We start from the raw sequence: 26,224 nt of genomic DNA on the forward strand, positions 1-26,224 counted from the left end.
GTCAAGGCTAAAGTCTTTCAATTTGTCTGAAAACTGGTTACAAATACAATTTTTAAGCCTCTCAAGTCAATTTTCACCGTTTCAAAGTAAATTTACTGGTTTCTAAGCCAATTTTCAAAACTAAAGTCTTTCAATTTGTCTGGAAACTATGAAAACTGGCTACAAAGACATTTTTTAAGCTTCTTAAGTCAATTTTCACCATTTTCAAGACAATTTTTAAGTTGGGTTGAGTTGGTTTTGGGCCTTTGAACGTGATAACTCAATTATCTCGTAAACGAGGTTTCAAATCAGAATTTTATAAGAAATACTTTATTTTTCAAATTGAACAAGTAAAGTAAAAAAAAAACTGAAATTTTTTGCAAAATATCCAGTGACGTAGAGAATAAGGCAGAAAAATGAAAACCATTATTGCTCCAGCGGTCTGACAGTTATGACAAGAAACCGATTTTCCTTGGGAAGCATTTTTCAGGAAAATGACATAGTGTATGTTAACTTATTTTTTTGATGGGCTATCGAATGGTAAATTATTGACATTTAAAACTGGACCACCCTGTATAGAGTACAGTATCCCAGCATACATTTACCCAGCTTCATTGACCTAACAAAGGCGTTTAACAGGGTTCGTTTGGGAAACATTCTACATATAATAATAGAAAACAAGGCACCGGCTAACATAAAGATAATCCATAACCTAAATAACAACAACACAGCAAAGGTTAAAGCAGAAGATCAGCACACTAAAAACATCCCAACACACGGAGGAATCAGACAGCATGACAGCCATCAGAGCCATTTTGTTTAATCTTATCATGGTGTGTTATGCCGATGATGCAGTAATTATTGCCGAATAAGAAAACGACCTACAGAGACAACTCTTCCAGTTCTTCCAAGCAAGCCAACAACTCAGATGTACGCTAGTGGTGGAGGACAATCCCATAGAACAGGTAATGCAATTTATCTCTGGGTATAGATATATCAAACACCCAGTTACCCAGTTGAAGACTTAAGGAGCCAGACTATCAAAGCTTCCGCACTCTCAGGATGCCTACAAGAAATAGTCTGGTCAAACCCGTACATGCGCAAAGATAGCAAACTGGTATCATCTTGAATCTGCAAGACCTGTATCCGACCGATTATGACGTACGGTACAGAAGTCCGCAAAGACACCAACAAGACGAAACACATGCTAAGGGTGGCCGAAATGAAAACACTGTGGGGAAAACAAGAAGAGACTGAGTAAGAAACACAGATATTAGAGAACAATTCAAAATACAAGATATTGCGAGATGGAGAAGACAACGAAAAAGGCAGTGGTACAACTATGTACGGACGGATGGAGGGGACTTCCGAAAATAGCCCTAGAAAATAACCCACCTGGCTCCAAACCCCCGGGAGATCACCCAAAAGATGGACAGATAGTTGGCAATCTACCTCCCAGGAAAAGATGCAGAAGCAGCTTTAAAATTAACAGATCGACAGATCTCCAAGAAGTAGAAGAAAAAGAGATTGAGAGTAAAGAAAAGGAATTTATTTGGAAAAAACATTTGGTCCAGTGGTCAGAACAGAAGCACTTCCAGTGTTATTTGATTTAGCTGTTCAATAAATTAATTTTTAAGAAAATTGATATTAAAACTGCTTTCTTATATGGAGAGTCAGATGAGTATATAGAGAGAGAGTGGTAAACTGTGTCGCCTACAGAAGACAATTTATGAATTGAAGTGAAGAAATTTATGACCTTTGTGCTGGAATAAACATTTTTCTGATTTTATATGGATTAACTGCTTTGACAACTGAAATAGTAATTTATTTCATACTCTGTATCGTAATATGCTCTATTACGTAATCAGTTTCAGTCCGGAAAATGATTCATTACGTTACCACTCCGGTAAAATGTTTTTTTTCCGGACTAGTCCGGCAAATAATTCAAGCATACGCCCCGACCAGCAAGTCTCCAGAAGAAGAATGCGAACAATTTTATGAAGACATATCAGTAGCAATGAACTCTGAAAGAACAAAAGCTAAGCTAAGCTAATATTAAGAAATTTTAATGCGAAGCTAGGCCAACGAAATGTATCAGACCCGCATAACATCGGAAATTTCGGGCTGGGTGAACGAAATCATAGAGGGCAGATAATGTTAGACTTTCTCTGTCGTGAAAATCTCTACTCCTTAAACACCTTTTTCAAAAAGCCTCCTCAAAGAAAATGGACTTGGAGAAGTCCAGATGGCACGGTAAAAAACGAAATCGATTATATTCTATCAACGAACAAGAATACCTGCCTGGATGTTTCTGTACTAAACCATTTTAACACAGGCAGTGACCACCGTTTGGTTAGAGCCAAGTTCAGCATCAACACTCAGCTGGAACGTAAAAGACGAATAGAAAAGAGCATTCGTCCATCAATAGTAGAGCTCGCAGATAAAAGAGAAGAATATAACACTATTATTGAGAACAAACTAGAGCCAACAGAAAACCTAAGAGAATTAAACCTAGACGATCTCTCAACGAAAATAACAAGTAGCATTCAAACAGCAAAAAAGGTTGTATGTTATAGAAACAAAAATAAAGAAACAAAAATTAGTAAAGAAACTAACACCCTCATTGAATTACGCAGAAAAACCGATAGGGACTCTCCAACGTATGAGGAGCTGAATAAAAGAGTCAAGAAAGAAATCAGGAAAGATCTAAGAAGATACAACACTCGCCAAATTGAAAAACTGATCGAAAATAACATGAACATGAAGGTGCTTAAGTCGAAAGGAAACAGAGGAAAACTTCTAATCACGAAATTAAGAAATGGCCAAGGAAACCTTATATATGGGAGAAACGAGATCGCTAAAGTAATACAGGAGTTCTACCTAGACCTATATAAGCAGACTGTACAACCACCAACAGCCGACACAAGAAGACACACACACCCTGTCATAAATGTGGGATCCGAAGAGATGCCGGAAATAAGTATAAGTGAGTTACGAACCGCAATAGGGCAGCTAAAGAAAGGAAAAGCCCCTGGAGAGGATGGAATTACCAACGAGATGCTTAAGATTGGAGGTAAGACATTGGAAGAAGCCATCCTTATACTATTAAATAAATGTCTCGAAGAAGGAAAAACCCCGGAAGCCTGGCAAAACGCTGAAGTTATTATTCTATTCAAAAAGGGAGATGCCACTAACCTGGAGAATTACCGCCCTATTAGCTTGCTGTCTGTCTTATATAAAGTGCTGACGAAAGTACTTACAAACAGATTAAATGCCAAGTTTGATTTTTACCAACCAGTTGAGCAAGCAGGTTTTCGAAAAGGCTTCAGCACGATTGACCACATACAGAGTGTACGGACATTGATCGAGAAGTGCACAGAATACAACATTCCTTTACATCTGGCATTTGTCGATTACCACAAGGCGTTTGACTCTATTGAGACATGGGCTGTTTTGGACGCTATGCATGATGCGAGGATCGACTCTAGATACACTGAAATAATAGGTCATGTGTATGGAAATACTGCAATGCGGGTAAAGATTGACGATGATAAAATTCCAATAAACAGGGGAGTCAGACAGGGGGACACGATCTCTCCTAAGCTGTTTACATTGGCCATAGAGAACTTATTCAGAAAGCTACCATGGCTGGATAGGGGCATCTCAATCGATGGAAAACACTTGCACCATCTGAGATTTGCCGACGACATCGTGCTCATTAGTAAAGATTCTGAAGAATTATCCACAATGATAAAAGAACTACAACAAACATCCAAAACAGTAGGACTGATAATGAATATCCGAAAGACCAAAATAATGAGCACAGACAATATCGACGTAATTATTGAAAATCAGCCTATCGAAGTGGTGAACGAATATAACTATCTAGGCCATATCATTAAGCTCGGCAAGGAAAATCAAACTGCTGAAATAAATCGTCGAACAGGTCTTGTCTGGGCAGCTTTCTCTAGGATGGCCTATATTCTTAAAAATCACGATGTCCCGATTAGTCTAAAACGTAAGATCTACAACACATGTATTCTGCCAGTAGCGACCTACGGGTTAGAGACAGTCACTATGACACACGCAAATGCTAACAAGTTAAGGGTCTGTCAACGCGCCATGGAAAGAATAATGCTTGGTATTAGCCTCAGAGATCGGGTGCGAAATAAAGACATTCGGCAGAGAACAAAAGTCGATGATGTTGTAGTACGGGCGACAAGGTTAAAATGGCGCTGGGCAGGTCATGTGGCTAGAGACAACAATAAATGGACCAAAATACTCATGGAATGGAGGCCGCGAGAGTCAAAGAGAAACATCGGAAGACCGCAAGCGAGGTGGCGTGACGACATCCAGAAGATTGCTGGAAGAAACTGGATCATGGCGGCCCAAGACAGGAACCGATGGAAAATGATGGAAGAGGCCTATATCCAGCAGTGGACAGAGACAGGCTAGAAAGAAGAAGAAGAAGAAGTCCGGCAAAGTAATATAATTTTGTTAGCAAACTATTTAATAGTTGGTGTCCGAAATGTACAACGGTCTGTGAAATCACAAAAAATCTAAGAATTAAATAACTATTACCACTTCCCTTCTCCTTCAAGTTGTTAAAAACTGTCGATCAGATAACAAAGAAACACAGTAATAGTGAGTAGTAAATTACGAAAACCATGCTTTTAAATAAGTTCGATAATCAAAACTTAGCGAGAACAGGCATTTTAGAAATATGAATATAATTTCCTGTGATTTCTCAGGATCAATTTTTCTAAGAAATCTTTTTTTTATATATAGCTGACGACTTCTTAGTGACTCGCCAAGTACAAGACATTGAATTAATACATACAAACATTGAAGAACTAGTTTTAGTACTTTTTTCTTGTAAGTCTACAAAATTATACTACTAAATAAAGTACAAAAATTAAAGCTGGAACATACTGTAAATTAAAAATATTGTTTTTAAGTCAAACAAAACTGTTTGTAGAATGATTTTTTGTTATTTATTTGCGTTTTCTCGTTTGGTGCATTTACCTGATTAACACTTGTGTCACTTTTTATACTTGTTTTGTAACAAAAACAAAACGATAACACAAATGTGAGTAGGCTAAAATATATCAAATTAATGATAAAATAAAACTTACCGGTAAGAAACATTTCCAAAATGCAACGTTCCGCACAACTTCCCGACTGAACTACGATTCGTATGGGGCTACTCAATCGTTCTCCTAAAGCTGCGGAATGGCTACCAATACCTTTACCTTCTAATGCCCATTTCCTCAAATGATAAGCGTATCTGTAAATAAAAAAATGTGACATGTAGATTCTAGGAACTATGATATTAATTAAGTATACAATATTCGAGAAATTCTCAAAGTATACATAGAATAACATGCAAAACGTTGTTCAGCACGTTCCAGTTTGCTGTGGAAGTGGCGAATACATCTTTTCGGTACTGTTGTACTTGGAGTCGTTGAGGAATATGGTTTCCTTTAGACAAACTATATAATAGTTAAATAATTAAAGAAGCAAACGTCACCTTTAAAATATTAACTACAAGGTTGATTTTCCGCTTAATTTGATTGCAGCATACAAGCAAACCTTACAGAAAATGTACACCACTCCAAGTCAAACAACATTAATTGCAATTCTGTGTCTGACCAGTCTCCGCTATTCATTAAAACGTATTCGTAAAAGAAAGTTTTTGAAAAAATAGTTAGTATAACAGACATCACATGGTCACAATTTGCCAAGAATTTCAGAACCTAAACTGGCAGAATTCATTAAAGAACAATTGGCAAGGATGGACTACAATAATTCGCAAAGACTTTTTACCTCAGATCAGATTTCTTTCTTTCTTTTTTTTATTCCATAACAAGATTTATCTACACCATTTACACATGTAGTTTAGAAAATATCACTTGGATTTTAAAAATATAAGTTGGATATCAGAATTTATAACTTGTATTTCATTATCGTAAATTTGGTTTTAGAAAACGTAAGTTGTATTTCAGATTCGTCACTTGTATTTCAGAAAAGGTCACTTGTATTTTAGAACGCGATATTTCAATTTCAGATTTTTTTGGGTTTCTATGTAGTTATTAGTTCATTGTTTTTTTTATATCACTTTGAGCCAAAAAAAAACCCGCGCCCATTGGGAGTATTAATTTATATAAAATATACAGGGTGTCCCATAACTATATGACATACAGGGGAGGTCAAAATAATACGATTTGTTCATATAATTTTTTTTTTAAGTCACTCCTAAGTTAAATATTGAGCCCCAAAGAACTGCCTTCCAATTAACGTTTTTGGCCGTAACTTTTGAAACACTTTGTATATTGTAATGATTATTGGGTTTAATGTTTTATCGAAAGAGACCTTCTATTTGACATGAAAACCAGGTATCTCGTATTCGAAAGGCCGGAACTAACTGGACCTAAGACACAATTTGCTTAAACTTTGACAGCTGTCATTATTTTCAGCTGCAAACGCCATTAATGGATACTCTTGACATTTTTATCGAAAAACTGTACTCTTCTTTTATTTCGATAAAATAAATGGTTTTCGAGATAAATCGATTTTTCATTGAACTGCTTAAACACAATGTTATTAAAAATATTCGTTAAACTATTTACTTTTTTTACTTATTTAATTTTTTTTATTAACTTTTTTTGCTCAACTTTAATTTTCCAAATTACATGTCTAAAATCCAACTGCTCTTTTCTATACTACAAGTGACTAATCTGAAATACAAATTGCAATTTCGAAAATCAAAGTTATTATTCTAAAATTGAAAGTACCTTTTCTGAAATACAAGTGATATTTTTTAAATCCATCTTATGGTTTCTAAAATTCAACTGACGCTTTCTAAACTACATGTGTAAATGGTGTAGTTTCTATTACGCCAATAATTATACTTTACGGTATAAACCGTTTAAAAACACGGGTCTTGCTATCTCCTTCTTATAGAAAAACAGTCGGTGCCTCAATTTTTCTTTAAACTCGTTAAGGGGTACTTATGTGCCCGAAACATATGTTTAGCGGCGCCTTTAGTAATTAACAGTTTAAATATTTTTTTTTTGTAGAGAAGGTTGAATGTTATTTTTACCCATCATTTTACACTTCCACCTCTATACAGAAAATGGACTACTACTTCAAGAAAAAATGTTACAAAATTATAAAACCACACGAAATTATTGTACTAACACTTTGACAGACTAAAACAAACAACTTACCTTTTTCTAAAAGTCTCAATATGAGTCTTCATTAACAGAAGCGCCCTCTGAATGCATAGTAAAGCGGCTTCCTCGCTACAACTATTAGACAGCAAATCCTCGGAAGAAGCTTTCAAATTCGTCATACATTGAGACACGAATTGGCTTTCGTATTGCAAATTCTGACCCATATAGTAGCCGTTTATGTATCCGATAGCGGCCATACTGACGTCCGTATTATTGGCTCGAAGAGCGATTTTCCACATATGATCCATACCGATGTTCCTATTTTCTTTGTGTTCGTTCTCCAAGTGGCTGTGAAAGCTGCACAAATGTTGGAATAGAGTCAGGCAAATCATGCTGAACTTTTCAGGAGGTAAACTCGGCAAGTGATGTAAATACAGTCGACGTAATGCGTCAACGCGTAAAGCGTGCGATTCGTTCGTTTTAGTTTGCGACAGTAACCAACTGAATAGTTCGTCCGAACACTCCGGATCAAGAGCCAGACACTCCCACAGTGTGTCAACCTGATCGATACTCAGCTTGAAAGAGTTTGGAGACACCATTGGTGAGAATATGGCTGAGAGAAACTGCAAACGAACGTGAACTTGCATTTGATGAGTGTACAACGGCAATGATTTGTCTGGATTAGCAGTGTACGATTTCAAGTTGTTGAAGAAATGCGTCATCATTTGGTGTTGCTTTTCTGCCCATTGGGTCACGTGATGCATTTCAATTCCCCTAAACGAATTTAACAGTCTGGGCAACATGTGCAACGACACTATAACCGAAATATTGTTGGCAAGATTGTTTAAGCACCCTTCGATAAATTTCATTCGAATATCTTTGTCGGGCATGAAACAGATTAAATTACATAAAGTTTTTTCAGCTTCTTGTGCCAAACCCTCGCCTAACTGACAGATCTTATCGTCTTGCAGTAAGTCCCATAAAAGAGTGTTTCCAGGTTGACAAACGTTGTCGGGTTTGAAGCAAGTAGATACTCGAGGGTCAATCATTTTTACTGATGACTACAATTATTAAGGTATTTAAATTAGCATTTCAAATTGTGTTTTGGTAATAAACAACTTACTTTCTCTACAGTCGGAGCTATAATGTGCAGGTTCAAATTGGGATGATTATCGGTTAATTGGGCTAATTCTTCTTCGCAAACCGAGTCTTCACCATCAAAATCAGCCATATTTTTTTCAGACTTATTGCTCATTCTAGAGGAATAACTTCCTTCCCCATCACCTATAATTAAGACACATATTTGATGTTTAAAACAAAAAAAATATTTACTAATTCCAGGTGTTATAAAAAAGGAGTCCAGTCCGTTAATCACAAATTACTTGCACAAAATAAATACCAGTTTTATAATGTCACATTTTAATTTAAACAACTTTGTTTGATATACAAGGAAGCAAAATTTAAATCTTCGTTTATTTCGAACAGATTCTTAACTAAATTTTCGATTCCAGAAACTCAATTTTCTACTGGTTTTTTGCTACGCTGCAAGCAGTAACTAAAGTGCTCTGGAACCGAACAAAAAGATCAGAATAGTATCTCTGTTCTTTAAATACCGATGTTTTCTACACAAGTGAGTCTCCAACTGGCCAATAACTTTTTTTTGGTTTTATTTTAACATATGGACAAAAATAGCTATTAAACAAGAAAAGACAGTTGAAAAGACCTTTGAATTGTCATTCTAAACCATATGTAGGTCCTGTTTATTGACTTTCTCTTTCTCTCGAACCGGGGTGCTGCATTTTCGATGGTTTTACGGGGTACAGAGAAAATGGTAATAGATAGAAAAAAAGTAGCATACGTGTTCTGATCTCTTTTTCTGAGCTGAGATGACTGGCGAAAAGTGGGCGACGCAAACTTCTTTTGTTTCAAAGATACGGGGTTTTTTTGAAAATTGGTTATCTTGGAACCTACTCTGTATTTCATTTGCTATTAAAGTTATCAAAAAAGGAAAAACGGTTTCCGGTAGAAGTTTTGACGTAGAATCCAATGGCGTAGTCAGTTTTTTCTATTACGTTTAGTTTCTGACATATGACACTAAGTTATATTTTTTTAAATGGAACACCCTATATATTTTTAGTTCATTAAATTCTGTTGATTTTTACTTTTTCACCGGTGTATTAAAACATATAAGTTTCTAAACGTTAATCTTGGTAATTATAAAACAAGCGTTTCCTTAACAAAAAAGTGCTAAATAATATGTATAAAGATACCCACAGTCGAAACAAAATTTGGATATGTTCATATTAACATGTTACATGTCGTTTAAAAACAGTTTTTTTAACTTCCTACTTAAAAATAGTAGAAAATAGAAATAGCCACTTTTCTTATTAAAGTGACGGTAGAACTGTTTGTAACTTAGATTTTTAATAAGATTTATTAAAAATATTTAATTTTCTGATGTATTAGTTTATATGATTTCCGATTTTGTTTGGTATTTTAGATATTGGCCTTTTTTTAGCTTAGCAAAGGTTTTAAAATAACAGGATTAACCTCTACAAATTTATATGTTGTAATACACCGTTGAAAAGGTAAAAATCAACAGAATTAAATGACGTAAAAATATATAGGATGTTCCATTTAAAAAAATGTAACTTACTGTCATATGTCAGAAACTAAACGGAATAGAAAAAAACTGACTACGCCATTGGATTCTACATGAAAACTTCTACCGGGAACCGTTCTTCCTTTTTTGATAACTTTAAGAGCAACTGAAATACTGAAGAGGTTCAAAAATGACCAATTTTCGAAAACCCCCCGTATCTTTGAAACAAAAGAAGTTTGCGCCGCTCACTTTTCGCCAGTCATCTCAGTTCAGAAAAAGAGATCAGAACACATATGCTACTTTTTTTCTATCTATTACCGTTTTCTCTGTACCCCGTAAAACCATCGAAAATGCAGCACCCTGTACAACATATACAAAAATTCTAAAAATAACAGTTAATCTACACCAAGCCAGCAAGCCCATAAAACTCGGAAGAAGAGTGAGAAAGGGGGATACCATGTTTCCTAAATTGTTTATAACCGTATTCCAAAAACTCAATTAGGACACAATATTGACGGTCAGAAACTTAACCACCTTCGTTTCGCGGATGATATAGTCTTAACATCAGACGATCTAAGGGAGGCTCTATGAGCTCGAGGATACATGTTCTGGGGTTGGCTTCAAAATGAACTTCTCTAAAACAAAAGTAATGACCAACATGGCCATTAGCGAAAGGATTAACATCAGAAACAACAAAATAGAGTTAGTCGATAAATATATTTAGAGACAACCAGACATGTGAACTCCGCAGGAGGATCTTGGGTGGGCAGCCTATAGAAGACACACATCTTTGCAAGTGATCTCCCTACTCCCTACTTGTCTAGAAAAGTGTTTCTTGCCAGTGCTCACGTACGGCGCAGAGACTCTAAGTTTAACAACTCTGTCAGCGAGAAAACTCAGGATTACACAACGCAAAATGGAAAAAGCAATGCTCGGGCTTAAGTTAAGGGACCAGATATTCAGATATTATTATGAGGATAGCCATAATGAAGTAGAACTAGGCTGGGCACGTAGCCAGACAAAGAGACAAAATGGAGATCACATACCTACAAGCGTAATAGAGAAAGATTACCCACACGTTGGATCGGCGGTCTAAAAAGGATTGTAAAACATGTAAGGACTTATCAGACATGGGGCTTGTCCTGAAAAGTACTCAGATTATGAAACAGACAATGTTGAACATACAAAGCATTTGAATGACAGATATGAGCCTGCTGAGATGGCTTACTTCAAGATTGACCACCGTTATATCCATATTTCATCTGACACATGACTTTAATTAAGAAAAGTCCCGGTATATTGACCTAACCCTTGTTAAAACAAAACCAAAACTAATTATTGATCAATTGGGGAATACTTGAAAATGTCACTTATTTGTGTCTGCATTAAAGTAAACGAATTTCACGTCAAGCCCAACGACAATCCAAACCGCATTCAAATACGTTGATTCGGTTTTAAAAATGACCCAAGAAAATCCTTGTCCCAGTTGATGTGATGTGCAGTTTAGTTTCTAACAATTAGCTGAAAGTGTATACTTTAATGAATCATTAAGGACAAATTTACAAGTAGGCAGTAGGGGCAAGACTGTTGTAAAAGTATTATGAAACTCGTATTTATTTAGCTCAAATAGTCTAAAGTTAATACATTTTAGAATTCCTTTCCTGATATAGAGTGGAAGTAAATAATTATCTTGTCAAACTTCCATAAGTTCCATATAAAATAAATTACTTCCCTCTATTGGTATTTCTGTATTACAGTAAATTGCTTCGAACAACAATTTCTATGGACACCTTGAAATCGGACTACAACACTCCAAAAATCAAGATTCACAGTAAAACTTTTTACTCGTTACAAAACGATTTTGTCATACAGAGAGATTTGAGTGATGTGGTTGAATTCTGCACAAAAATTTGGTTTAATTCTTTTCACCTGGTGCATGGTTTTGAACGTGACAGAGCGAGAGAAAAAGTCACAGTGTGAACTTACACTTAAGCTTGACACGACGGTGCAATAACTCTTTTCTATGTAGATTCATGGTAAAAATTCATATTTCAGGAGAAATGTATAACATTCCATCTGTTTCAAAGTGGTCCTTACTCCACAAAGCGGGCGTTTGGGTAGAGTACTAGGAAATATGTCAAGTTATGTTCACATACCAGCTCTATTAATCCCTTATTTTTCTAAAATTTTGCAAATATCTTTAAAAACTCTTCTGAGATAACTTTTGGTAACACTTTCATAAACTTATTGTAAATAAATCTCAGTTATTAATCCATAATAACTGAGAATTAAGATGCTGGCGCAGATCGGTTTCCTTAATTGTCCCATACTTTGAAATACAGGGTGGTCCAGTTTTAAGTGTCAATAATTCACCATTTGATAGCCAATCAAAAAATATGACTTGCATTGTGTCATTTTTCTGAAAAACGTTTCCTAAGGAAGATACAGCCCTCCAAATTTCCATTTAAAAAATCGTTTTATAGTTTAAAACTGAACATTCAAGACTTGTGAAAGTCCAAATTTGTACTGAATAGTCTAAAAACTTGCTTTTTACTATTAGGAATGGTCTTATGATTCGCTTTCTCAGACTGCCATCCTGGTTGAGTGTCTGAAACTGGCATTCAAAAACTAAAAAAAGTCCGGAGATCAAGACCAAAATTGTATTGTGCATGAAACTCATTTTTTACTACTAAAAATAATATAAAAGTTGACTTTTAATGCTAAAACTGACTTTACTAGGACTAAAGAGAGTCCAAATAGCTATTTATGTAACCAGTTACGAAAAGATCAATTTTGTGTAACGAATGAATGTTTGTAGGGCGAGCGCAGCGAGGTCCTACAATTTGAATGAGTTACACAATAAGACATTTTCGAAACGTGTTGCATACATAATTTTTTCTAATTTTGACTAAAAAGCGGTAAAAACCATCTTTTAAAGTGATTTAACACAAATATTCACTTTTTTTTTTTTCTTAAGTGGTAATGGTTGGATTAGGCCAGAAAAAAGCAGACGTTTATTGTCTACCACGAGTCGACGTTTCGACCACTGTTGGTGGTCATCCTCAGGACTCTAAAATTTTTTATTATTCCTGTTTACATAGTGGTTACACTGAGGGTGTAGAATACATATCACAATTTAGCTCACAAAAAATTAGCTTAATACCTGAACTGACTCAATTTATATGATTGTTATAACACATATACACAATAAAACATAAATAAAAACACTTAATTATAATATAATTAAAGGACAAGCCTAAATCATGTAGATTTAGTACAAAAACAAAGAAAGGAACAAACCAGGGACAGGCAACACCAAAAACTTACGTGTAGTTTAAAACGCCTTAGTAAGGGTCTTCAAAATGTAGGACACATGTAACTCCATCATTGCACACATTTATAAATTGAACTATTTGTTCTAGATTCAATTCTGTACTATTTATTTTGTTTTACAGTAATCAGCGTGCTTGCAATGTGTAGTGGGATTCACTTCTTGTACGCTCTGAACACAATTTAACTCGGTTATTTCGATGTTTCTTCGAGTCTAACTGCCTATTTATCATCTCAGCATGCCGGATTTTTGCATGTCAATGGAATGTGTTTATTTACTCCTTCATAGCTGTAAACTTAGATTAAGGTGGATGTCGACATTGATTGGAAATCATTGTTTTATGTTTAAGAAATATATTAAAATAGCAAGAATTTAAACCTTCAATATCTTCTTTTTTATTAACATGATGTCTCTCCTTTTTTATAGCAATCATTTCATGTATCAATCTCTTTTTTAAATTTTTTTGTTTTCCAATAATCTTTGTGTTTGTAAAATCAAATGTATGAGCGAGCGTTTCTGAGTGTTCTGCCAAAGCGGTCTTTTGTTTTGACTGTAAGAGGTTTTGAGGTCGCACACTTCTTTGATGTTCCAATAACCGTGTTCGCAAATACCGACCTGTTTGGCCAATGTAGCAACAGTTACAATTTTGACACGGAATTTTATAAATCACATTACTTTGATAATCTATTGGTGTTTTAGTTTTAAGCTGTGTAAAATATTTTGTTAACGTATTTTCAGGTTTGTACGCGATTTTTACAGTGTCTGATTCAAGCAACCTAGAAACAGTTTCTGAGAGACCTTTAATGTATGGTATTTTATAATATTTACAAATGGAATGATCACTTGAGTTATTGGTAGTTTGTTTCCTAAGTAATTTATTTATTAATTTTTGAGGATATGAATTTTTAGTTAAGTAGATTTTAATACTCTCTAAATTCTTTGTGTGAAAGTTTGGATGGGAAAGTTTAATTGCTCTATTTTGTAGGTTTTTTATTATATTAGCTTTATGTTGGAAAGGGTGTTGTGAATGGAAATTTAAAAACCTTTCTGAAAAGGTTGGTTTATGATACCAATCTGTAATAATAGTGTTATCTGTTCTAATTAGTAAAATGTCTAAAAATGGAATGGAGTTGTTTTTCTCTTTTTCTATTGTAAATTGGAGCTTTGGATGGAAGGCATTGAAGGTTTCTAGCAACGTTTGTAATTGGTCTAAAGGCGCACAAGTAATGATGTCATCAACATACCTTTTGAAAAAGGGCAGCTGAAATGGTAACTTTTTTATGCAATTTTCTTGTAGTTTCGCCATAACTACCTACAAAAAAGAGCAATTAAACTTTCCCATCCAAACTTTCACACAAAGAATTTAGAGAGTATTAAAATCTACTTAACTAAAAATTCATATCCTCAAAAATTAATAAATAAATTACTTAGGAAACAAACTACCAATAACTCAAGTGATCATTCCATTTGTAAATATTATAAAATACCATACATTAAAGGTCTCTCAGAAACTGTTTCTAGGTTGCTTGAATCAGACACTGTAAAAATCGCGTACAAACCTGAAAATACGTTAACAAAATATTTTACACAGCTTAAAACTAAAACACCAATAGATTATCAAAGTAATGTGATTTATAAAATTCCGTGTCAAAATTGTAACTGTTGCTACATTGGCCAAACAGGTCGGTATTTGCGAACACGGTTATTGGAACATCAAAGAAGTGTGCGACCTCAAAACCTCTTACAGTCAAAACAAAAGACCGCTTTGGCAGAACACTCAGAAACGCTCGCTCATACATTTGATTTTACAAACACAAAGATTATTGGAAAACAAAAAAATTTAAAAAAGAGATTGATACATGAAATGATTGCTATAAAAAAGGAGAGACATCATGTTAATAAAAAAGAAGATATTGAAGGTTTAAATTCTTGCTATTTTAATATATTTCTTAAACATAAAACAATGATTTCCAATCAATGTCGACATCCACCTTAATCTAAGTTTACAGCTATGAAGGAGTAAATAAACACATTCCATTGACATGCAAAAATCCGGCATGCTGAGATGATAAATAGGCAGTTAGACTCGAAGAAACATCGAAATAACCGAGTTAAATTGTGTTCAGAGCGTACAAGAAGTGAATCCCACTACACATTGCAAGCACGCTGATTACTGTAAAACAAAATAAATAGTACAGAATTGAATCTAGAACAAATAGTTCAATTTATAAATGTGTGCAATGATGGAGTTACATGTGTCCTACATTTTGAAGACCCTTACTAAGGCGTTTTAAACTACACGTAAGTTTTTGGTGTTGCCTGTCCCTGGTTTGTTCCTTTCTTTGTTTTTGTACTAAATCTACATGATTTAGGCTTGTCCTTTAATTATATTATAATTAAGTGTTTTTATTTATGTTTTATTGTGTATATGTGTTATAACAATCATATAAATTGAGTCAGTTCAGGTATTAAGCTAATTTTTTGTGAGCTAAATTGTGATATGTATTCTACACCCTCAGTGTAACCACTATGTAAACAGGAATAATAAAAAATTTTAGAGTCCTGAGGATGACCACCAACAGTGGTCGAAACGTCGACTCGTGGTAGACAATAAACGTCTGCTTTTTTCTGGCCTAATCCAACCATTACCACTTAAGAAAAAATACCTTACAGAGGCTACTACCAACCAACTACACAAAAAACAAATATTCACTTTCATAGCACTTTGTATAAACTGTGACAACGACATGTTATGATGGATGTCGCCCATATGTTTCTACGGAAATGCATAAAAACAGGGAGTGATGAAATGAACTTTTCATTTCTTTTTCAGTTTTGAAAAGTGTCACTTTATATGCCAAAATTAGAAAAAGTATATTTTCAAGACTTTAATTGGTGTACAACTCAATTTTCTGGACTGGACAACAAGTCTAGAAGTGAATTAAATTTTCGGACATTTTATTTCTAAAAATTAGTTCTCAAGACTATTATTGTAGCATTTGGTACCAAAATTTTTTACTTCTTAAACTTACTCACGTCTTAAACTCGATTTTTCAGTCTTAAAAAGCACTAAAAACAGTCTGAATTTCTTAGAGATGCTACAATTTATTGCACTTATGTAGTGTAGAAGTCAATTTAATGGTGAAGAAGCTTGAAATAACATTTTCAAGACTATGGTCAGTGGACAAACTGGCTTTTAGGCCTGATAAGTCAAAAACTTTGTAAAGATAGTCTTGAAACTCGATTTGAGGCACTGAAAACAGCCTTAAAACACTAAAAACCGTCTAGTTTATTAAGAAATACCCGAATTTTTAGCACTGAGGTGTCTAGAAGTCGATTGAATAGTGACAAAGCTTGGAATGCCATTTTAAGTCTATGAAGAATGTAAAAATTGTTTTTTAAGTTTGCTATGTCAATAACTTGGTGAAGATAGTCTTGAAACTCGATTTTCCAAGCTGAAAGCAGTTTTGAAGCACTAAAAATAGTCCAGAATTCGAAGAAAATGAAAAGCATAGTAAAAAGCACGAAAAGTTCGTTTTCAAGACAATTTTCATGAATCTAATGTCAATGTCCTGCATCTAAGACTATTTTCAAGACTAAAATATTGAAATTTCTCTTCAAATTATGAAAACTTACTTCAAATGCAAATTTTAAGCTTCTGATGTCACTTTTCATTAGTTCAGTCACATTTTGGAGATCAAGTCAATTTTTAAGGTTTAAATGTATGAATTTGTAGTAACAAATTCTTGAAAAAGTAGTTTTTATGTCTACAAGTCAATTTTTAGACACACAATTTTTACAAACACAATTTTTAAGCTTCTAAAATTTTTATCTTTTCTAAGTCAATTTTCCAAACTAAAGTCTTTCAGTTTGTCTGGAAACTATGAAAACTGACTACAATAATATTTTTTAAACTTCTTAAGTGAATTTTCCCTTTCCAAGACAATTTTTAAGTTGGGTTAGGTTAGTTTTGGGTCTTTGACCGTAATAACGTGTAATAAAGTGCTTGTTCCAAATTTGATCAATATTGCTGTTAGTCTGACAGTTATGACAAAAAAAACGATTTTTTAAACAGAAATTTGAAAGATTGTATTTTCCTTAGGAAGCACTTTTCAGGAAAATGACATAATGAATGTCAACTTATTTTTTAATTTGCTATGGATTGGTGAATTATTGACATTTAAAACTGGACCACCCTGTATATTGGACGCATTTATTTGAGAAGTAAAATTAAATAAATAATAGACATTACCTTCAACTTCGGCTTCTTCACCGCTAAGCATCTCCAAAATGTGACTCGCGTTCGAATGTACAGTTATGTAATTTCCACATTTAGACGACTGAACCACATGATGATGTTCCTCTTTTCCTAAATCGCTGCAGGAAGAACTTTCTTCCAAATAGACATTCGGTTTCAAGCTGTCATTTTGATGTACCAAAGAACTGATTTCCGCTGGTAGCATTAATCCTTCCTGAGCTGAATGAGTTTTAAGGTTGCGAATTTCGTGGTCGCTGTCCACCTCGATTTCACTGTGAACATCCGCTAAACGACCGATTCCACGTTTGGTGTTTCCCTTTTGACGCTTGACGCGAGCTTTACGTAGAAACTTGCGTCTCTTTCGCATTTTTACTGGACTGTCTTCGGTATCGCCATCTTCCTGACTGCTACTAGAACCCAAACCTTCCACGCTTTCCGTTAACACATTTAGATTGGAGAGGATTTTCTTCCTGACGTGAGCTTTGCGTTCGTGCTTCGTTTTGACCGACGTGGGCCATTTTAATTTTTCTTGCACCGGAGAAGCCTTAATCGGAATACCATCGATCTCGGTATCAGTACTGCTATTATTTGGTACGTCGCAGTGTACCACTCTGTCCATAACCTGTTTACGGGCCAATTTACACGGTGGTGGGCCGTTATTGTCGATCACAATATGACCGTGTTCTTCGTCTTCGATTTCGACAGCGTCGATTTCTTCGCTGTCTGATTTGTGACTTTCGGAACGTCCCGAAGTATCTCCGTGTTCTTCTTCAGAATTACTAGAAACAAAAATAGAAATCAAACGATAAATATAGGTGCAGTTTTAATAATTATTTAACCCAGTGTGTTCAAAATTCCATGTTCCAAAGTAGTCCGATGCTTATAACTTTAGTTATAACTCAGGTGATTCTATTGCCAACCAAACTTGCTGGACAATAACAAAAAATGTTAGATTTTAAAGAGGGTTTCAGATGCTTTAAGTATTTCTAAATCTAACGGTATATAAACTTTGATTGGTTGGTCATATACTATGGCTTCCGCAGACTTTAAACTTAAACGTTCCAAGAATTGATTTAAATTACCAGAAACCTCTAGCGCCATTTTTAAAGTGCCAGAGACCTCTCAATCCTAACCTTCTGCAAGTGTCTTAAACCTTTCCAGAAATATTTAAATTGTCAGAGGCCTCTAGGACCGTTTTGAATGTGCCAATGACCTGCTACTGGGAACTTTCTGAACAGTTCCAGAGACGTCTACAACTGTCTTGAACTTTTCCAGAACCGTGTTAACTTGCCAGAGGCCTCTAGGACCATTTTGAATCTGCCAGTGGCTTCTAAATGCTACTGACAACCTTCTAAAAAGTCAGAAGCATCTACAAGTGTTCTTAAACCTTCTAAGAATTGTTTAAAATTGCTAGAGACTCCTAAATATGACTGAAAACCTTCTAAAAATTGCCTGAAGCCTTTGCAAGTGTTCTACATCTTCTAAGAACTGTATAATTGTTGGTATAGAAACTTTGATTGGTTGGTTATATACTATGTAATTTATTGTATTGTAAAACTATTATCATTTTGACAGTAAATCAATATCACAATTTAATCACAAACATACGTTTTTTTGCTGGTGATTGTAGACTATACAGGGTGTCCCACGACGAAAGACATCAATTAAAATTGGAAAAAGTATAAATAGGAGAGTTTTGAAAATTTGGCAGGATACTGATGTGGGCATACCCAAATTACAGTTTTTTCAAATTTCCCTGTTCACGATGAAAAAGAAATTACCTCTTATAAAATTCTGATTTAAAACTTCGTTTACGAGATAATTCAGTTATTACGTTCAAAGACCGAAAACGGAAAATTCACTTAAGTAAGTTAAAAAAATTTCATTGTAGCCAGTTTTCATAGTTTCCAGACAAACTGAAAGACTTTAGTTTTGAAAATTGACTTAGAAAAAATAAAAATTGATTTCAGAAGCTTAAAAATTGTGTTTGTAACCAGTTTTCATGCAAATCGAGAGACCTTAATATTGAAAATTGATTTGGAGACATAAAAAACTACTTTTTCTAGAATTTTTGACTACAAATTCATACATTTAAACCTTAAAAATTGACTTAAACACCAAAAAGTGACTATGAACTAATGAAAAGTAACATCAGAAGCTTAAAATTTGCATTTGAAGTAAGTTTTCATAATTTTGAGACAAATTTCATTATTTTAGTCTTGAAAATAGTCTTAGATAGAGGACATTGACATTAGATTGATGAAACCTTATTTGAAAACTAACTTTTCTTGTTTTTTTACTTTGCTTTTCATTTTCTCAGAATTTTGGGCTATTATTAGTGCTTCAAAATTGCTTTCAGCTTGGAAAATCGAGTTTCAAGACTATCTTCACCAAGTTATTGACACAGCAAACTTAAAAAACAATTTTCACATTCTTCATAGACTTAAAATGGCATTCCAAGCTTTGTCACTATTAAATCGACTTCTAGATACCTCAGTGCTAAAAATTCGAGCCAAAAATTATTTCTTAAAAATCTAGATTGTTTTACGACCTATCTTTACGAATTTTTTGACTTATCAGGCCTTAAAGCCAGTTTGTACACTGTCCATAGTCTTGACAATGTTATTTCAAGCTTCTTCACTATTAAATTGACTTCTAAACTCATAGGTGCAGTAAATTATAGCATCTTTAAGAAATTCAGACTGTTTTTAGTGCTTTTTAAGACTATTTCCAAAAGTCAAGTTTCTTCAAGTCAAAAAGTAAAGTAATAAAAGTAAAACATTTTGGTACCGAATGCTACGATATTAGTCTTGAGAACTAATTTTTAGAAATGAAATAGTCCGAAAATTTAATTTACTTCTAGACTTGTTCCGGCCCAGAAAATTGAGTTGTACACCAATTAAAGTCCTGAAAATAGACTTTTGGACTCTCTTTAGTCCTAGTAAAGTCAGTTCTAGCTTAAGTCAACTTTTAGATTATCTTTAGAAGTAAAAAATGGGTTTCATGCACAATACAATCTTAGTCTGGATTTCCGGACTGTTTTTAGTTCTGGAAATCCAGTTTCAGACACTCGACCAGGATGGCAGTTTGAGAAAACAAATTATAAGACTATTCCTAGTAGTAAATAGCAAGTTTTTAGAGTATTCGGTACAAATTTGGACTCTCACAAGTCTTGAATGTTCAGTTTTACTCTATAAAACGATTTTTTAAATTGAAATTTGGAGGACTGTATTCTTAGGAAACGTTTTTCAGAAAAATGACATAATGCAAGTCAACTTATTTTTTGATTGGCTATCGAATGATATAAGCGCTTTATCAATAATATTCACCTTGATAAAGCGCAACTAAAGTTAATAATCAGGCTGTACCTACTTAAAGCTTTTTATGTAAAATAAATAATTTTTAAGTTATTTTTTTATTCTGCTGCAATAGTAGATAAATTAACATTTCTACCAGAATAAATGAGTAATAAAATTCTAGATCTGGAAGGAACACATAATAAAGAGTACAGGAAAAATAGATCAGTGTCACAAAGAAGATTTCTGTGGAAATAGGACAAAGTTTTCAAACTCAGATTAATTACCACAACCACAGTAATATAAGAAAAACTGATTTTAACTATGACGTTTTAACTGACTATTTTGTCATACGTCATATTAGGTCTATTTCCTCAAGGCAACTACAGCAAATGGTAAGTAAAGGTTTATGACGTAATGGTTAGATCAGGGTAACTACGAAAATAGCAACTGATTGTCAAATATATAAGCGGAAAAGCCTCACGTTTGGATTACTGTTTTTATATGCTGTTTTTTAAATCTCACCAATAATTGAGATCGGTGGTGGTTTTGGGATTGTGCAGAAGAAAATGAGTAATATTGACAAATCTTTATTGGGATTAGACAAAATTGCCAATCCTGTAGGAGGTTTTATGGAAAATATCCTCCTCCTTGGAGATGCTGCTTTTGAACGGCTTTTGAAGCCGTTCAGGTAAGTCAAGTTTGAAATAATAACTATTATATGCTGTTTTACATTTCCTACCCCTGCCTACTTTAGGATTTACCCAAATATGAGTAAAATTGAATAGAATAATTATAATTATCGGCTCAGCAACAGTAGAGTTGTAACAGAGCGCGCTTTTGATGTTTTGATGGAAAATTCTCAACCATATTGAATAGCATACAAACAGCTACAAAAATAATAGTTTCTTGCTGTGTGTTACCACGTTACATAACATTTGCATCATGAACATGGACGATTTGGTAGTAGAAGATATAAATAATCCTCAGGAAAATATGGAAATTAGCACTAACTGTAGTGATGATGGTTCACCAAAAAGAAACACAATTGCTAGATTATTGTTAAATAACGTAATGAATTGAACAGATAATATTAGAACAACAACTGTTAGTGTATACAAATAACTATAATACAGGGTGGGGCAGAATGGAAGGGCGTTTTTGAAATGAAAATATTTCCGCTGATCGATGACACAAATACAAAAAAAAATAAAAACATAAAATACCAAATAAACCATCTCCCTTATTGACTGACAAGTATATTGAATTAATAATAATTCATTATCTAAAAAGACAGGGTTATTAATAACCTTCCTGTTATGCTTGCTATTAATAAGTAACTAACCTGTTTTTAATTTTTCGATTTTTTTGCGGCTGTTTTGTATAGTAAACAATTCGTTGTTTACCCGCACAGAAAGTTCCATTTTCATTTATTTCGACTTTAAAGTTTTGCAAACCAAATTATGGAAATAATAAATTCAGAAAAATCAAATCATATCCTAGTAAATTAAGAGGAATTTTACAGTAAAAATACTTGGAAAATTGATTTTTTTCCACCTAACTTAATCATTCAAAATTTTCTATTAATGACATTTTAAAGAGTAGTAATAACTCACCTTTGATCCAAAGACACGCTATTCTCCGAAGACGTGACCGGACACTTGTGCAACGCCATTCCCACATTTTGGGCGGCCACGCTGATCAAACCCACTTCCGGGGCCACGCCGCCTCTCGACCACACCGCCTTGATCAAAGCGCTAGCCAAATACAAGGTTTGTTCTGTGTGTTCTTTAGGCTCGAGCTTGGTAAGTAAATTGTAGAGATGCAAAGTGGGTGAAGCCGCTAAATGTTTGACGAGACCAGGTAGCAAATCGTACACTGGTTTGGCGCAGTGTTTGAGTTGCGCCGCCGCCCATATTACGTCCATGTGTTCGCAGGTTATTCGGCCTTCCATGGCCAAGAAATTCAAAATTATATGGCTTTGTTTTATCACCTGAAATTTCAAATTTCTTTCTATACAAACTAATAACAATACAATTTTGTGGTAATGTTTATGAACAGCTACACAAGGAAGGTTGTGTAACCGGAAAAGTCTAACATACCTCAACATGTAGATTAGGTCCAAAAATGTGTGAGATGATATTATTGTTAATCAGCCAATCAGCCATAAGCCTAGGAACAGCTTCTGCTTCAGGTAATGTCTCACCCACGCATATTTCCGCCAAAACTCCAATTTGATTGTTAATCTGTGTAATACCTGCCAGTCTGTAAAATAACATTGTTCCAATCCTTTATACTATTTCACTGACAACCCAACCAAATACCTCATAGTCAATGTGCTGGAAGTAAAGTATTTGAAAGCCAAATCCAGTCCATCTGCATCAAAAGCCACAGGAGAGTCCAGGGGGTCTTTAATAGCATTCCACATAAAATCTATGAAAAAATTCAATGTGTACCTTAATGTAAGATAAATGAATGTGTTCAGTTCCTACCTGCCATGCTTTTAATAGTCGGTGTTCTCAGATCCTGGTCTGACAATTTACACATATATTTTAGTACACAAGATCTCAGTGGTACAAGTAAGGAGACCATAGTTTTATAGTTCATCCACAGTTTCAAGTTGCAAACTAAAAACATATTAAGAAATCACATTAAAGATGGCAAATGTCTAAAAATCAATTATTTATTGATGCAATTAAAAGCATACCCACTGAACCTAAATATAATTCAAGTATACGCTCCAACGGCTGATAAGAATGACTTAATCATCTAAGACACTGATTAAACTGACAAAGAAGAACGAAGTAACGCTGATAATAAGTGACTTAAATGCAAAAGTTGAAAACGGGCGAATATCTGACGTTGCTGGCGATTTTGGACTAGGAATTAGAAATGAAAAAGGAGACCGTCTGGTACGCATCTGTCACGAACAGCTGGTGCTAAGCATCACGTTTTTCAAGCTTCCTCCGCGTAGGCTCTATACATGGAAATCCCCAGCAGACTCAGCGGTAACACTTGTAAGAAATCAAATTGATTTCATCATGATACCAAAACGTTAAAGAAACGCAAACAAATCAGCGAAAGCCTATCCTGGGGCAGACGTTCATTCCGACCATAACTGATATGCAAAATGGAAGTTAAATTGAGGCGTTTTAAAATAGAGAGACCTAACAATACCAAAATAAACATTAGAAAGCTTTACAATCTTGATATAAAACAACAAGTACAGTTATCCCTAAGTACGAGTATAAAAGACATAAACAGTTCTATAGTGGATGAAATCTGCAAGTGGGACAAAATTAAAGACGCCAGTGAAGCAACATGCACAACGTATTTAGAGCAAGACCGTATAAAGAAGAAGGAATGGATGACAGATGAAATCCTCGACATGATGGAAGAAAGAAGGAATTGCAAGAACAAAGATCCAACAAAATACCGAGACATTCATAATAACATAAGAAAAATAAGAGAGGAAAAGGAAAACTGGCTGTCGATGAAATGCAACGATATCGAACAATGTGAAAGAAAATACGACTACCATAAGATGCACAAGAAAGTTAGAGAATTGACAACTAAAAAGAAACCAAGCGGCCTACATTCAGACTTATTGGATGCAGATGGGAACCTAATATTCGAAAGCTCAGAGCTTATAAACATGTGGAAAACTTAACACAGAACAACTTTTTGATAATATACGTATGAGCGAGTACAAAGATGACGATGATGTCTATGGGCCTTCAATTCTACGATCCGAAGTGGAGACAACATACAGGGTAAAATATTGAAACTAATGTGGGAAACAGATAACCAGTTTCTTGATATTTTTAACACCATCTATGAAAGAGGAAAGTTCCCTGAGGACTGGCTACAGCCAACCTTTATCGCTATCCCTAAGAAACCAGATGCGAAATACTGTGGACAACACCGCCTAATAATCTTGATAAATCATATAACGAAGGTTTTCACAAAAGTTATACAAAACAGAATATACGCGAAATGTGAAACAAACATGTCCGAAACGCAGTTTGGCTTTCGTAGCGCACTAGGTACAAAGGAAGCGATCATGGCATTGACGGAAAAGATATTCGTATTATCGCTAATATGTATTCAAGTCAAACCGCAAAAATAAAAATAGGCAATTCGCTCAGCGAAATGAATTCTGTCATCTCTCTTATTCAACCTTCACTCCTCCTGAAGAAATCTTTGGAAAAGCACTGGCGGAACTATCAGATTGCATCAAAATCAATCAACAACATTAGATATGCCGACGACGCAGTAATTATAGCAAATAACAATGAAGAGCTACAAAATATTATGCAAAACATATACCTAGCAAGTGAAGAATATGGACTCTCCCTGAATATATCAAAAACAAAACATTATTAGCAAAAGTCATCATCCTCCAGTGCGTCTAACGATAAACGGTCAGGACATGGAACAGTTGGAAACGTACACATATCTCGGAACCACAGTTAACGCAAAATGGGACCAGGCATCAGAAATACGATCACGAATAGGAAGGGCTCGGGATGCATTTAATAATATGAAGAAACTATTTACCAGCTAGTCAGGTACTACATATTTTTTGTTTTGTTCTATGGTGTAGAGGCTTGGACGAAATCTGAGGCCACCTTAAAAAGACTGGAATCCTTCGAAATGTGGACATATCGGCGTATTTTGAAAATATCCTGGACGGAACACATCACCAACATGGAAGTCATGCAGAGACTAGGGAAAGAGAAGGAAGTCGTCTTTACAGTAAAAAATCGGAAGCTGGAGTATTTTGGCCACAGACTAAGACATGAAAAATACCGCCTTCTATATCTGCTGATCTGTTTAGAAGCGTAGTAAACAAGATAAGAATAGTCATATGTTAACAGCCAATGTTCGCAACGGATAAGGCAATGAGAGAAGGAAGAAGAAAGACAAATAGAGAAGGTGAATTAACGAGATAAATAAAATACAATACGTGTCCATTATTACGTCACAGCGGACCATGCCCAACTCATTTTAACTTTCTTTCTTGCATACATTTTAAAAAGTTTATATTTAAAACCTTAAATTCCACTATGGTTTACAACCCTATTTTTAATCATTAGAAACAACAACACATAGTTAAGTCAATGAAGAGGTAGCATCAAAATATGCTGATAATCTGAAACTATATATGATTGTGAAGACCCCAGAGAATGGTTTGAATTTACAGTACCCCACAGAAATTATACAAATTGGCGGCCTTTAAACGCCACAAAGCGTTCAGTTATAAGGCAAAAACGCTCGTTTTTTCCTATTCATATTATGATAAACAAGTGAAGAAATAAAAAATAGAAATTCCTGTGTTTCCACTTATTTTACCAAAAGTTAAAAAGTCCATCTAATGCGTCTATTATATTTTTTTAATTTTGTTATTTTTTTAGTGTAATTCTTAATTTTTTTCTACAAAAAGTACTAATAAATTTTAATAATAAATTTTGTGAGGAATATTTATTGACGTTTCAACATTTTCAGTCTTCAGCAGTATATTTAACAATGCCATTAGTAGCTTAAATCTAAATTAAAATGTGTAAAATGGCTAAATTCTTA

The 26,224-nt window shown here is 34.5% G+C and overlaps 1 protein-coding gene across 1 annotated transcript in view; it reads right to left on the bottom strand.

Annotated features, from left to right (window-relative positions):
• The window catches only part of puf (ubiquitinyl hydrolase 1 puf), a 91,067-nt gene that overhangs the window by 62,003 nt on the left and 2,840 nt on the right, over nt 1–26,224 (bottom strand). The window contains exons 4-11 of the mRNA XM_081972906.1: nt 23,134–23,268; nt 22,966–23,074; nt 22,744–22,906; nt 22,258–22,634; nt 17,340–18,124; nt 8,278–8,438; nt 7,209–8,215; nt 5,115–5,266 (exon numbers count right to left, since the gene is read on the bottom strand). Of these exons, the coding sequence (XP_081829032.1) occupies nt 5,115–5,266; nt 7,209–8,215; nt 8,278–8,438; nt 17,340–18,124; nt 22,258–22,634; nt 22,744–22,906; nt 22,966–23,074; nt 23,134–23,268 (2,889 nt within the window). The remainder of the gene's footprint in view (nt 1–5,114; nt 5,267–7,208; nt 8,216–8,277; nt 8,439–17,339; nt 18,125–22,257; nt 22,635–22,743; nt 22,907–22,965; nt 23,075–23,133; nt 23,269–26,224) is intronic.

This window comes from Ips typographus, linkage group LG2 (assembly GCF_016097725.1).
Source record: "Ips typographus isolate SLU linkage group LG2, UJ_Ityp_2.0, whole genome shotgun sequence".
NCBI classification, from domain to species: domain Eukaryota; kingdom Metazoa; phylum Arthropoda; class Insecta; order Coleoptera; family Curculionidae; genus Ips; species Ips typographus.